The sequence below is a fragment of the Dermacentor silvarum genome, chromosome 5, assembly GCF_013339745.2.
Source record: "Dermacentor silvarum isolate Dsil-2018 chromosome 5, BIME_Dsil_1.4, whole genome shotgun sequence".
Taxonomy (NCBI): Eukaryota; Metazoa; Arthropoda; class Arachnida; order Ixodida; family Ixodidae; genus Dermacentor; species Dermacentor silvarum.
Window position 1 is genome coordinate 88,576,722 of NC_051158.1, and position 14,537 is coordinate 88,591,258.

The following is a 14,537-nucleotide window of genomic DNA, read 5'->3' on the forward strand; positions in this document are numbered from 1 at the left end:
GGGGATAAGTATGCGTAAGCATACCCCCAAGTTTAGGTTGGCCCACTCCCGTATTTCAAATTGGCTCACCTCCAAATTTAAGTTGACCCACCTCAAATTTAAGTTGAGCAACCCCCAAATTTCAAGTTGGCCCACTGTCAGATTTTAAGTTGGCCCGCCCTGAAATGTTAATTGGACTCACTCACAAATTTTAGTTCGCTCACCCCGGAAATTCAAGTTGGCTCTTGTTGAAATTTCGAGTTGGCCCAACCCTAAACTTAAGTTGTCCCACCTCCAAACTTTACTTGGCAAACCCCCAAATTTCAGGTTGGCATACCCCAGTTTAGGTTGGCCCAACCCCAAATATAAGTTCTCGGACCTCCAAATTTCAGCGGGGGACACCTACGATGCAGCTTCCCACGCATTTTTATGGATCCCTGTGAATTCATATGGGTATTCTCTCTGATCAAGTTTATTTCTTTATTAACAGCGGAGCTGTTTAAGCCAACCGTCAGTCATTGGAGCGTGTACAAAGAACCTCGCTGAACGATGATGCCACCACGCGTTGCCTAGCAACCACCTCGCAGAGCGACGTGTGCTTCGCCTCCTCTCTGTGCCATGCACATGTTGCCTTGACATGGGGCGTTAAGGAGAGGGAAGGAAAGCATGCGCGTGGTGCGTGCTATGCTCGGGAGAGAGAAAGAGGACATGATATTGAGAGAGAGACAGAGAGAGATAGAAAGAAATTGTAGCAGCACCAACAAGGCAACGTACAGGGCTACTACCGATGCCGTTCGCATTTCCCAGTTTAACCGCGTTCGCGCCGAACGCGCGCGGTGTCCTTGACTGCCGCAGGCGCCTCTGGTGGTGGCTCGGCAGGTTTCGACCAGCCACTCCACGGTAAGTGTGGAGGCGCTGCTTGGCCCTGACGTCACCAGGGAGATAAAGCTCGGAACCGCCACGACGGCGGCAGAACTCTCGTTGACTCTGTGGCGAGTACATGGAGCCTTGACATGGGACGACCAACGAAGATCCGGACACCCGATGAAGAAGCCGCTCACCTTGAAGCGCGTCGCGCGGCCAAGCGAGAATCTGCGCGTCGGCGGCGAGCCGATTCAGAATATTGTGCCTAGCAGCAATTAGCATTTCCTAGCAAAACTTAACCAAGCCTTGTAAAATTTGGAAGAAGCTAGGTCGATCACTAGCTCCGCTGTTTACATCAGCCTTGCACCACTAGTGCATGTTGCCCACGTTTTTTTTTAAATGTTTGCTTATCGCTCATAACGCTACCAATCATCTGCATTTACACTATTATAATGATTGAATGTCCTAACTTCACTAATTACGCACTTTTGTGCAGGTAGACGGCATTACGCTTTCCGCACGCATTTTCCCGTGACGCAGCAGTTTGGGTACTTGCCAAAGAATGCTTCCGCATTAATACATGGCCGTTATAGACGATAGCTGAGCTGGCGAGCTTTCATCTGGGTTCCTCAGTAGGCTGCCGCTATGGGCCCACATGGCTTTCTGATAAGGTCCATTGAATGTCTTTAGAGACGCGAATGACGTGCCGGCCGTTGGACGGTAAAAAATGAACTATATAGTCAACGGGCTCTACAGGGGAGAGTGGGAAACGTTCTGCCTTCCACTGCTGGTATAAGGTTTGTGCGCACAAACACAAGCACGTTTAAATAAAACCACTTTGCAAAACAACAACGGTCCCGTTTATCAGTTGTGTGCCAACCACACCCTGCTGCATACACTAGCCCGAGGGAAGCGCTCACCAAACCTCAAGCTAATGTTGTCTAATCCTCTGTGCGCTGAAAAACGCCAATAGTTTTGATGCAAAAGCATCAAATGGCTCATTTATTGAAAAAGCCGGCTTCAGGTGTCTGAAGCAGTGAAACGGCACCTAAATTCTCATTGGCTGCAACGCCTCGACGGAGCTGAGCGGGCGAAAGTGAACACCTGCTGCAGCAATAGGTGACCGGTAAAACGAGCAACCGCAAGGAATTGTGGGGCGCGCTGTCTGCTGGCAGCTTCCGCTTCGACGGACGACGCGCCCGACACGGCGGCATCGGTGGCATGCCCGGCGCACGTGTTTTTCTGCGCGGTTTCAACTGTCAGTCATGCGAGGCCTTCCGTCCGCTTTGTCGACCAGCAATGTCGTACCATTCATGCAGCTGATTTCTAGGTTTCAGTTCACTTTGGGCGCGAAGATGACAAGCCGAGAACGGTAAGGATATGCTGATATTCATAAACAAACTTTGCTTTTCGTTTCGGCAGCCGTTTTTGTTTCTGACAGGTTTAGCTCTAGGACATTTGCCGCTGCTTGGACGCATCGTCACTGACTGCTCTGCCTGCGGGTCAGTCGGACAGATGAAAAATTATCTTTATCCGATAATTTATCAAGCGTATCGGGTGCTGAGGCGATGACTACAGCGGTCTGGTAAATACTGCTCTGTGATCGTCGCTGCAACCAATATCGTCGGTAACGGCGCAGCTAGCGTAATTATAAAATGAAGTGCTGAGAATGTTTGAAAACATTGCGCGCTGTCAACGGCATTTCTCTGTCGAATCTCGAGGTTCATTTGAAGTGGTACGTACGCGGTTAGAAGTTTTCGCTTTTTTGTCAACTAGATGGGGGAATGGCCGTATCGCCGACATTTACGGCTGTCCATTATCTTTATCTGCTTTCAAGGAACCAATGTGGGCTAGTTGGTGACGAGTATTATGTATCTCGCTGTTAAATTAAAAAAAAACATTATGGGGTTTTACTAGCCAAAACCACGATTTGATTATGAGACACGCGTAGTGGGGGGCTCCGCAATAATTTCGACCACCTGGGGTTCTTTAACGTGCACATAAATCTAAGTACACGGGCGTTTTCACATTTATCCCCCACCGAAATGTGGCCGCCGTGGCCGCGATTCGATCCCGCGACCTCGTGCTTAGAGCCCAACACCATAGCCACTAAGCAATCACGGTAGGTCATCTCGCTGTGTCCCGTTTAAATTTGCGCCTTAAAACCATGTTTCATAATACCGCTCGCTATGTGTGCATGCGAGTACTGAAATAGTTCTAGTTGTTTGAGTCAATGTTAGAGAAAGAAATATCTTGGGGAATCATTCCGTGTCGGCCCTTACACAGCTCTTCGCCGCCTGATAAGTGGCACTGTACACGTTCATTTTCTTTGTGTTCACTGATGGTCTTGCATGTTACAGTTTGGAAGTGGAAGTTCCAAGTGAAGTGGAAGTTGGAAGTTCTCTGATGCTTGTGCACAGCTGAGTCAGCAAGGGATGCTGCAGGGCAGTAGGTTACATGTGTTTACCTTTAACGCTTGAATTTGAACAACCAACAACGGTTATGCTAGGCGCCTGAAACCGGGTAATCTTCGTGTGTGACAAGGCCGGACTGCAAGCGGATCAATGGGCTTCAGCGGCGAAGCGGTGGCGGCGGCTGCGCCGACTCGAACCGGAAACAGCTAGCAGACGGTGGATCCCAGAATCTCTCGCTCTCTTACGGCTCACCTATAGCACACCAGCTGTCGTGTAAGGGGAGAGGGCATCACCGCGACGCCAAATCACCCTCCATCTCGGGAGCCTGTGTTCTCAGCGCGTTCGTTGTCCGCGCAAGCTCTCGCCTGCTTTCTAACTGCGCCTCGGTAAGGCCAAATCACAACGCGCCAAGTGTCTCAACGCGCTCGCTTGCCCGCGAGGAGTTCATAACTCGAAGGACCGCTCAGCGGTGTTCGGTTGGACATTAATACTTTTGCATTCACAACTCATACGAAGTGCTTAGGTGTCCTGCGATTTTTCATTGTTCTCATGTCACACACCATGGAGTGTGGACGCCTGCAAGGCCACTGGCGGTGCTGCTCATCGCGCCGGCGACGCAAGCGAATTGAAAGCCTTCAAACGCACGCTCATGCCATTTCCAGCGCTTGAACGCGTGTGTGTATGAACGTTTCGCTCGCCAGTATTTTGAGACGCCTGGTAGAAATCACGCCGTTGCTTCTGTCGCGCAGCAGCAGTTGTTTTGCGTACTGCGCCGTGCCAACACGTCACTCCCTGAATTTTAGAACAATGTCCGAAGAACTTGAACACGAAGCTAAACCTTCCTATCATTTACTGTGCTTCACTTTTCGGGTGAAATTGGTAGTTTCCTTCTTCTGACTTATAAAAGCACCATGGGGTGTCTCCTTTCATAGATAGCCGCATAAAATACATGTAGGCCATCAACGCACTGGCTCAGCTTCCATATCAGCCTGTTACAGGCCACGACATTTCGGCTTCTATTTCCGGCTGCGGTGGTTACATTTTAATGCTAAGGACCTATTGCCCGGCGCTTTGGCTGCATGTATAAGATTGATGCAAAACCCCGGGTGGTCGTTAATAATCTGAAGCCACCTACTAGTACGGCGACTGTCGTAATTTCTGCGTTCTTTTTTCTTCTAATAAGTGAAATCCCACCAATCAAATAATATTTCGACCAAAATTACCGCTTAGTCATAGCAATACGTAATATGCGACGCGCCGATGCCGGGTGACATCACTGTGAAAGTGTAGTCCGTATTCGTTGTTTTTGTTTCTCGTATAAAAAAGAGAGAGATCAGAATGTTTATTAACAGTACACGCGATTTTTCTGTTGCTTTTAAACAGGGGCTGCACAAGGCATTGGATAAGTGGTGCAGGGAATACGGCGACATCTGCGGGTATGATTTCACACTGTACGGCGCGAATAATGCATACGTAGAACAGACAACAGCCGATATCTTAGAACAACAACAAAAATAATGTCGAAAAAAGGAGAAACTGTCGTCAGGACAAGCAGAATGGATCAGGTATGGAATGTAAGAGGCATAGAGTATTGGGCTCGATTATTGTCTTACATGTTTTGCCTAAACCACGATTATTTTAGTCTAATACTCGCTTCTTGAACTGTAGCACGTTGCTGCATTTTTAAGTTAACTTCTGTAATGTTTCAACCAATTGCAATGCCGCTATAGTGGAGGCAGTACGGTGATTAATAAATAATAAATAAGTAGTGTAGGACAACAGTCTACGGACATCCTTGGGAGACATCTAGGAAAGTCGTGGTACTACAGTAAACATCAAATAGGTGGATGATGATCATAATGAAGAAATGCGATAGATCGGTTGTGGCATGTAAATACAGTGGTAATCAGCCACAATATTTTAACGTTCGACTCTGTCGTCGTAATGTTCACTCCTAAGTCTCTCAGCATTCCTGCGACTTGAGCGCCATCACAATACATACAGAAAGAACGTTTTACGATTTTTTACGGAGAGAATACGGCTTCATAAAGACATGTGGCTCACACTGGCTTGTCGGTAAGGCGCGAACAGTCATATCGCTCATGGGCTTCTGGCCGAGATGTGGAATCCTCTGCATTTCAGTTTCAGTTTTCTGGTAAATTGAGCCGGAATTCTATCCGAAAAAAATTGGCCGCTTTAACCTTTGCATGTTTGGCAACGGGTATAAACTTCTCTGACGACGAGCTTGAAGTCTCGGACTCTTGTGTTTAAAATGCTACTTAGTCTAATACGTATAATGATTTGTCTAGTTACTACCTCGATTTCTTTTACCATCTCGGACGCCATGGTACAATTATTGCTTTCAATATAGTATAAATATCTCATGTTCTCAATTCTAAAGCAAGTTTGAACCCATTCTGTTAAACACCCTGTATATCCAACAAGGAAGTGCACCATGCTGCAGTTGCATGCGCAATTGAGTAACGATATTAATTATAGGAGCTAAGAGTGACGTAAATTGGCAAACGTATGCCAAAACAAAGGGAACAAGACCAAAGCAGAAGATGAAACTGCTCAGCCAATTCCTATACCGCTCTGTGGCCGCTGTCTACGCATTGCTAATATAACTGCAGGAGAGATCAACGGATTTTGTACTCAGGTATAGCAGATACAGTAAAGTTTTTAAACACCGCTATTGTGTTTATTTTAATCCTTTATGGCTGCAAAAAAATAAGTCAAGAGTCATTACGGCAGGGCGAAAGTGCACGAATCAGCTCGTACAACTTCCCGCCGACATGAGACGATCAGAAAGGAATCGACTTTATGATAGGCTCGTAATACTATAATAAGCAGCATGTGCTGGTGGGAAAGCAGCAGCTGTAGTTCCCTCTGCCTGATCTTGACAGGTTCTACAATGGCGACGTCCCATTTCTGCTCATCAAGGACCTGGATTTCCTCGAGTACGCCTACATCAAAAACTTCCAGAATTTCACAGCCCGTGGGGTAAGAGACTGTTATAAGTCTTCTCGGTGTATCTGCGCTTTGTAACTTCATTGGCTTCGCAAATTAATTGGTCAGTAATAAACCGGCCTTTGTATTTATACTTTTTTTCTCCGAAAGTTTCCCATTTTGTACTCAGCTATCTGACGAAGCTTGCCTAATGTATAAGAAGAAAGCTTTGACGTAAGGCGAAGAGACGATTTGAAGAAAGAGGCTTGCAAATGTAATCTAGGATATAAAAGAAGGAGGAAGGACACAACTCTATACTACCCGAACGTGTCCACAAGGGCGCTTGCCTCTGTCATAAACAAATGGTTGACGCAATCAAGCCTTCATATCGATGCTCTCAAACGTTCTGAGTGGTCTCCTTGTCAAAGTGCTGGCACCGGACTCTGCATAAATGGTTCCTGTCGGATAATTCATTCTGTACTATCTGTTTTATTATATATGTAATGTAGTTTTCTTTTCTCCCTGAGAGAAGGAAGTTATCGTTTGTAATTTTCCTACTGTAAGGTATCGCAAATGACGTCTCAGTTCACTGGCTACATATGAAGGGACATTGAAACCACAGAAACATCCTTGGTTATGTTACGCTGGTGGACCAACCGTTCTTATTATACCGTAATTGGCTTTGCCAAGGGAGGTGGCTCGTGTGCTCTATATACTAAAATTACTTCCTACCAAGGATAGTGTCGCGACCAGATCCCATTAACGTTATATATGGCGGAAACCTATAGACAAGATATCTGGTTTCTTTTAGTGTGTGTGTCTGTTTGTGTGTTCGTGTTGGTGTGTACTTGTTCATGTCCTTATGAAACTGTGACAATGTGCGTGCGTGCGTGTCTACTTAATTATTAGGACCTGACGCCCTTGAGTAAGACCTCGTCTTTGCGCAAAAAAATCCCAGACATCGCCAGCATCACTTTATATATGCAAATCACAACAGCTACACTACAACTGTATTTTCTATTGCGAACCAACAGGTTACGATGCGAACCGATCAGCAGCATCCTGTCGTCGGCCAGATGGTGATTCATGTGCGTGGAGACAAGTGGAGGAGAATGCGCAGCTGCGTCACATCCGGTTTTACGACCAGCAAGCTGAAACAGGTAAAACAGTATGTTAAATCGTACAATAACCTTTTTTAATGCTTTGACTATACTATTGCGGGTAGTGGTTAAGAGTTCTGTAATTGCGGTAGACTAAGGCGCCCAATATTTTGAAGCTTTAGTGGAACGCTTGTACCCTTGTAGCATTTTGCGCTTTCTTTCTCTGAAAACTCTGGGAACAGCCTCTTCGTCTATGTGGTAATGGATAAAGTCACCTCTGAGGACGTTCCTGTGGCACAGCTGTCAGGTCGGGTCACGTCCAGAAAGCGTGGAAGCCCGTCAAGCGGCAATGACAGCAAGACCACCGAGTTGTACTCGGACAGCTACGGCTTCTAGGAAGACAGCTTCCAGCTTTTCATGAGAAGTTCAAGAGTTTTACGTGCCAAAACCATCATATGATTAAGAAGCATGCCGCAGTGAGGGATGCTGGATTAGCTTGGCCACCTGCGGTTCTTTCACGTGCACCCATTGCACCGTACACGGGCTTTTGCATTTCGCCGCCTTTGAAATTTGGCCACTGTGGTCAGGATTTGGTCCCACGCCCTCAGACTTAGCAGCGCAACAACAAAGACGTCACCCCGACGGGTCTTGTGATGAGCCTATCAGAAAAAAGAATGCTGCAGGCGTCATTGTCGGCAGGTGCTTCTACCGTGAAACACACACTGCACTGGCCCCACACGTGCCCGTGGACCCTAATACCAATTTGCGGCTTCTCAACAGGCAGGTTATCTCTTTCTTCTCGGTGAATCACACCGTATGGGAATTAACACCTAAAAATCAACTCGCGAAGAAATTTTGTGGCAGTAAACGTTCTAAATGTAGTGCACTACAAAGTCTGCGGAACATCACGGAAACTGACGAAGTGAAAACGCGATTAGTGATCCCTGCAGGTGGCGACGACACTGCTTTGATCATTTATGCTTTCCATGGTACCATCTCGAGTAGCGACTTGCCGATATTAATAAAGTAAATGACAGAAGGCACTCAAATCACGCAGGTCTCCAGACAGGAATCACACGTTGCGTGAAGCGTATGTTTGAGGGAGACAGTCTTTCCTCCAACTTCAAAGTTGGCCAAGTCTTCCACGAAGTTCGACTATACATACCAATACTCCTACAGGGGTACAAGTTCTTCACAAATGCGCACGTAAAACCTGTATGTATGACTAACGTCCTGCACCCACATCCTGCTGATTGCGATTCACAAGACGCCTGCAGCACAAGTGTCCTGATTGCCGTGGTTCTCAAAAAGCATCGCAGAAGGATTGCCCACAGGTGCCGAAGGAACTGGTGGTTCTCAAATTTATGGTGCCGGACCATTCAACGCACTGGGAGGCTGCCACTGAAGTTAGGTGAAGACGGTATTGCCACCGAAGAGCGTCACAAAAAGCCGCAGATGCTGAGAGTGACACGCCGTTTTCGGCCAAAGCGGCTGCTGCAACAACGCTTAGATAGATTCTTGCTTGATGTGGATTGCCGGTAAAGCAAGTTACTCTGGTAAGAGGACGCCCGCCTACTCACCATTTTCACATGGCTCCAACATGGAGTACAGTTTTGCAATATACGAACTAGAAGCGGCGCTTGCTTTGGGTAGAGGTTCCATAATCTGATGACATTACTTACCACGTTCTGTGTAACCTTGGTGAACGAGTTCGGAAGGCACTACTGCTTCTGTACAATCACTTCCGACCGGCTAGCATGGTTTCTCACGAACGGTTGTCAAGTCATCCGATTCCGCTTCGCAAAGCTGGCAAGTTCCAGCTTCTCATAGCTGGCAACCTCCGCGTCTCAGACGCGGAGGTTGCCTCCCACGTGGGGACCGGAAAATATAGCCTACCGGCCCTCTCGCGGGCGCGCTGGACGGCCAGGATTTGGTCTTGAAGGTTTGTGGTGTGCAGAAGCGCTTCTCACTCGGTCTTGCTGTAAGCTGGGCCAAGCGACCCACATTCCCAGAGCATATGTGTCAACGTAGCGGTCTGCCCGCAAGCGGTGCAGGCGGCGTCAGGGAATTTGTGTGGATAGATTTCATTTAAATATACTAATGACGAATACGAATTGGTTTGGAGTAAGCGGAGTGAGACTGCCTTTGCTCTATTTAGTTTTGAGTGTGGGGGCGGAAAAAAACCCCTCGCTATGTAGTAATATTTGGTAATCTCGCTGTGTGCGGTTGGAGTATCTTCATGTCCTGCTTCGTCGTCGGCGTTGTAGCCGCCGCCAATCTCTAGAGCTGCGTGTGGTTGGAGTATCCTTATGTCCTTCGTCGTCGTCGGCGCTATAGCCGTCGCCCATGTCAGAGCAGTGCGGTCGGTGAGCGCGCGCGCTGTTGCGTGGGCCGACTCGTTGGAGTTCAGGACGACGTCCTTTACTCAGCCGACGTGCGCGGGAAACCAGTAAATGGTGTGAGGGACTATCCCATCGCTGGTGTTCAAGATCCTGGCCACTTGTATTGATATGCGACTCTTCTGAAAGGCTCTGACTGCCGCCCTTTGAGTCGCTGTACCACACCGCAGTCGCCACACCGACCATCTAGCTGTGCCATCCTAACTGAAGTGGGAGCCATCCTCAGTGCGTTGAATGGTCCCGCACCATACATTTGAGAACCACCAGTTCCTCCTGCACCTGCGGGCAATCCTTCAACGAGGCTTTTAGAGAACCACTGCAATCACGTGCTTCTTGAGGGCGCTAGCCTGTGTGGATGAATTGAACTGCATGGTGGAGTCCACGGGCGTGAATGAATTTACTGCATAGGTTTCTCTGGGCACTCAGCCTCTCTCTCTACAGTCTGACTTAGCTTTATAACGCTAGTTTCCCTCCTCAGAGCGTAAGGTAGCCAACTAGAATCATTTCTGGTGAACATCCCTGCCTTCTCCTTTTTCTTTCTCCTCCTCCCGCATGTCTTCGGCACTTTTATTCGACATCATTTTGTCATATACGCGGAAGCCTCCTGAAAAGGCTGCGTGCACGAGGCAAACCCCCACATTCCCAAGCAGTCCTCAGACTTGAAGCCTGTTTCTTTTCGCCAGCGGTACACGTGAGTTGTGGCACGTTCAACGCCACCGCTCAACTGGAGAATAATTGTTGGACTAACTGGACTCAATAATTGTTGTGGATTATGTATATAGTGCTCTCGGCGTCTTTTGCTCGACCAGTCAGCGGTTTTATTCTGCTGGGCAGCTAACTGCCCCAAAAATGTTAAGGCAGATGTACAGTAGGGCGTGGCGCAGGTATTTGCTCGCCTCGAGAGATGGCGCCATGCTATGCTATACCTGATTAAATAAAGCAAGCTTGGTGGCTATCTGTCACCGCCCCGTTTCAAAGGGGATGCCATCAAATCATCATCGTCATCATCATCTGAGTCGAGATGGAGTGCTTAGTGGAGGAATGCCTTAGAATACGGGGAAAGAGTTGCTACAATGGGCTCGGTTCTTATCGGTCGAGCACGTACCGGGAGTGCAACCCAGAAGTCCCGAAGGTAAAATATTACAAAAAGTGTACATATACCCTAATTATGAAAAATATTGCCAGAAATTTAAAGTATGGCAAAATTTTCTTGTCAATTTAAAAGATATGCTATGATTGTCTTTGCATTACCTTCATGGGCGGTCACGCCGCGCATAGCACAGATGACCCCATTACGTGAGCTCCGTTATAAGTCTTATACGCGGACTAGCCTTGAAAAGATTGCACCTGCGTCCCTCCTGCACGATTTTGGGTAACTTAATATCACGCAAGGAGTGTATTTTCGTACATCAAGAGACAACATACGGCTTATTACAAAGTGAGCCTGTCTTCTAACAAAATTAAAAGAAAAAGTTAACGCGTTTCTGAAAAAAAATTGTTAACTGTCAGTCGAAATCGCGACCGACTCGCAAATTGCGTGCACGCATTTTCTAAACCTAGGGCGACACCGCTGAAATTCGCAAAACACTGTGGCAGCGCGCGAGATCCCAGAATTGTTACATTAAACTGATTGTTGTATAGTAGAGTATGTCCAGTGCTCCCTGAAAAAATTGTCAAGGAGCGTTTCTTTTGAATCTTTTTATCTCCAGATAATATGCTGCCGGCGATGTTCAAATTCGTATAATATACGCAGTTCGATGTAAGTTTTAAACTGCTCACTTTATTTCGCCTCAGGATTATCCAACACCATATTTTAATTTAAAAAATCAAATCTTACGTTAATGTAACGACACGTTCTAATTTTCGAAGTGTAACTTGAACGCGTTCCTTTCGTATTAAAGACACTTGTAACGGGAACTCGTTTCAAGATTGGGAAGCAATGAGGAATGAGCTTTCGTTCCTGTTTTAGAGGAATGTGTGCAACACTGCTTGGAACAGACCATAGCACTGAGGTCTTCTGTTACACAAATGATGAAAAAAGGTGGTATTGTGGGGTAATTCAATCACAAGTAATCAAATTAAGAAGCTAATAACTGGAGAATGGAGAAATCAAAGTTAACTTTATGCAACAACCGTCATAGGTACGACCAAGGGGCATATCTATGTTCAAAGTAGAAAAAGTTATGAGCATTTTTTAAAGACCTGGTGCGCTCGAAGTCGATGCAGTGGTCCTGCATTCAAAAGAGATGCGACAGCAACCTGATTCCTCATTCTAAGTCATCGCGCATGCTACAGTAATGGAACGAACTCGTGGTGCATTGCTCAACAAATAATAATAACAAAGCCACGTTTGCTGTTTGGCCTTTCCGGCGTAAAGCGTAGATGGTCCCGCACATCGCCGAGTCAGCGGAAGTGTTCATGGACATGGTCGAGCCATACGCCGGCACCGAGGAGGAGGTGAACCTGCGTCTGCAGTTCCAAGCACTTTCTATGGACTACATCGGCCAGGCAGCCTTCGGAATCGAGACGTGTTTCCAGCGTGAGCTAGACGACGTCTTCTTCACGACAGCTCGCCGAGTGTTGCCAGGAGTGATGACGGGACCTGCCCACATGATTGCACGTGCGTTTCATCAGGAGTGCCGAGCCGATTCCTGTTTCTGAGTACAATGGCTGCTTTGACTTGCGTGGCCAGTGAGTTCAGTGCTGATGTAAGACAAGTAGCTTCGTAAAATACTCCAGGGCTGATAACCAACAAATAATGATTTGCACAGTAGTTTTCATTCTTTCATTCATCGATGGATAGCGCGTTCGAGGATAATGTTACAAAGGAATACATCAGCAGGGGAAATGTTACGCAAGTTTTTGTCTGTTATTTTTTTTTTTGAAGCGCTGCATGGTCGTAAACACATGACATGAAAGCACGTGAGACAAGGTATAGCTAAAACTGACATAGTATTAGGAAGAACAGAGCATAAATGCATTTGAGATTAAAAAGAAACATACAGGCCACAACATAGGGAAACTGTTTCACTTTAGAAAAAACACTTATACTTCCAAATCGGTCATCTCGACTTGGCTAAAGCACGTTGGCGGATTAGTTGGTTCAGATTCGGGACTATATATCAGCGCGAGTACACGACGACAGTAATAGGACCGCACACACTTAGTGTTGCCTGTGGGTCGTCTACATGCCCTGTCTTCGTCCAGTCGCGCTGTTTATTTCAAGTCTTCTGTTAACCTCTATAAGTGCCAAACGGATTTTCTAGGTATTTATTATAAATAGACAGTGTGAATACCGGACAAAAAATAAATTACACAGGGTGCAGCCTCCGGCCTTTAGCTTACTTGTAACTGTCTGTTAGCTGCGACCTGTCTCACAGCCAGAAAAAATCCGGGCTCAGTGCCGTAAGGTAAAACTGTCAGTATTTTTATACGCGCACTCACTAGAACGAAACACTGAGTTGCCATTGTTACATTGTCGGTAATTCGTGCACAAATATACTACATTCCCAGCATGCATGCGTAAATTGTGCGTTATTCTGCCACGCTACTGCAACCCTGAAAGTGGGCCTACTAAGTGTTTCGAGGATACAACACAAGCGCATAAATAACTGGAGCACAGGTTGTGGCCGCGGCAGCATTCCGACCAACCAGAATTGCAACGCACTTTCTAATTATTTTCAGAAATTTGAAGCCCACCTGAACTGATGTTTCTGAGGTGTCATCAACAGTTGTTGGAATGCCCAATCTTTTATGTCACATAATAAATGCCCCTACGGATAGTAGTAATTGTACTAAAAGTAGTTTTTATTGGTGTCATCATACTATCACACAGTAACACGGGGCTAAATATAACTATTATTTCTGAGTGAGCATTCACTATCCGGTGGTCATGGACATAGGAAATACCACAGCTAGGAAGTCGCAATGCCTGACTTTAGAAGAACAGTATAGTAAACTTTCTAAGTATCTGCCGCTTATAGCTATGCTAAAAACTAAAGTGGGAAAATGACCACACAGCTAGAAAATGGAGCAAAATCACAGAATACTCTAAAAAATGAAATGCATTCTTGATTGTTAGCGTTACTTTTCACTTACACTACTCATAGTGCAGTTATCCAAATGTCGAAAGTCACTCTGACGTTTACTGTTTGAAACCAGTAGGACAAAAACAATAGCACTAGCCGGTCGACAACTAACCTTGTTTTTAACATGAGAAACTGTTTCCATTATGTGTAATATAAAGGGCTTATTTTCGGCAACTAAAGGTGAACACTAATGACGTGAGCAAGCTTCAGCTTAAACTTTTCTGCTTGATTCTTTCCCACAGAAAGCACGACAACGTTGGGAAAAGCAATGAAACCTTTCTACTGGTTCCTCGGTCAATTCGGCTCTCTTACCTTTAAAGTGTTCTCGAAGGAGACCACCAAGATGATCGAAATGCGCAAGGCTCATCCTGAGGTGCGTTTCCCGTTTCTTTCCTATAAAATCTCTATTAAAAGTAGGATAGAGAACGTAAGGAAGAAGATACTGGTGAACAAAACGTACGCCCGGTTTTTAACTCAGGGCGTCTGTCTACAACGGGAGAAGATGATCTCCCCCGCAAAAAAAAAATACAAGTGGCAATACTTGACCTATGCACAGACGATGAGGCGCACGACCCAAAAAGAAACGGAGGGTATTAATGCCATAACTACAATTTGATTATGAGGCACGCCATAGTGAGGGACTCCGTATTAATTTTTTCCACCTGGGGTTCTTTCACGTGCACTCAATGCACGATACACAGACGTTATTGCAGTTCACTCCCATTGCGATGCGGCCACTGCGGC

General features: G+C 46.4%; 2 protein-coding genes across 7 annotated transcripts in view; one reads left to right on the forward strand and one right to left on the reverse strand.

The window, feature by feature from the left end:
* The window catches only part of LOC119453574 (cytochrome P450 3A5), a 143,290-nt gene that overhangs the window by 63,016 nt on the left and 65,737 nt on the right, over positions 1 to 14,537 (reverse strand). The window lies entirely within an intron of this gene.
* The window catches only part of LOC119453572 (cytochrome P450 3A14), a 40,373-nt gene that overhangs the window by 8,522 nt on the left and 17,314 nt on the right, over positions 1 to 14,537 (forward strand). Inside the window, exons 3-7 of the mRNA XM_037715617.2 lie at positions 4,641 to 4,693; positions 6,164 to 6,260; positions 7,241 to 7,366; positions 12,088 to 12,325; positions 14,036 to 14,166. Coding sequence (XP_037571545.1) covers positions 4,641 to 4,693; positions 6,164 to 6,260; positions 7,241 to 7,366; positions 12,088 to 12,325; positions 14,036 to 14,166 — 645 coding nt within the window. The remainder of the gene's footprint in view (positions 1 to 4,640; positions 4,694 to 6,163; positions 6,261 to 7,240; positions 7,367 to 12,087; positions 12,326 to 14,035; positions 14,167 to 14,537) is intronic.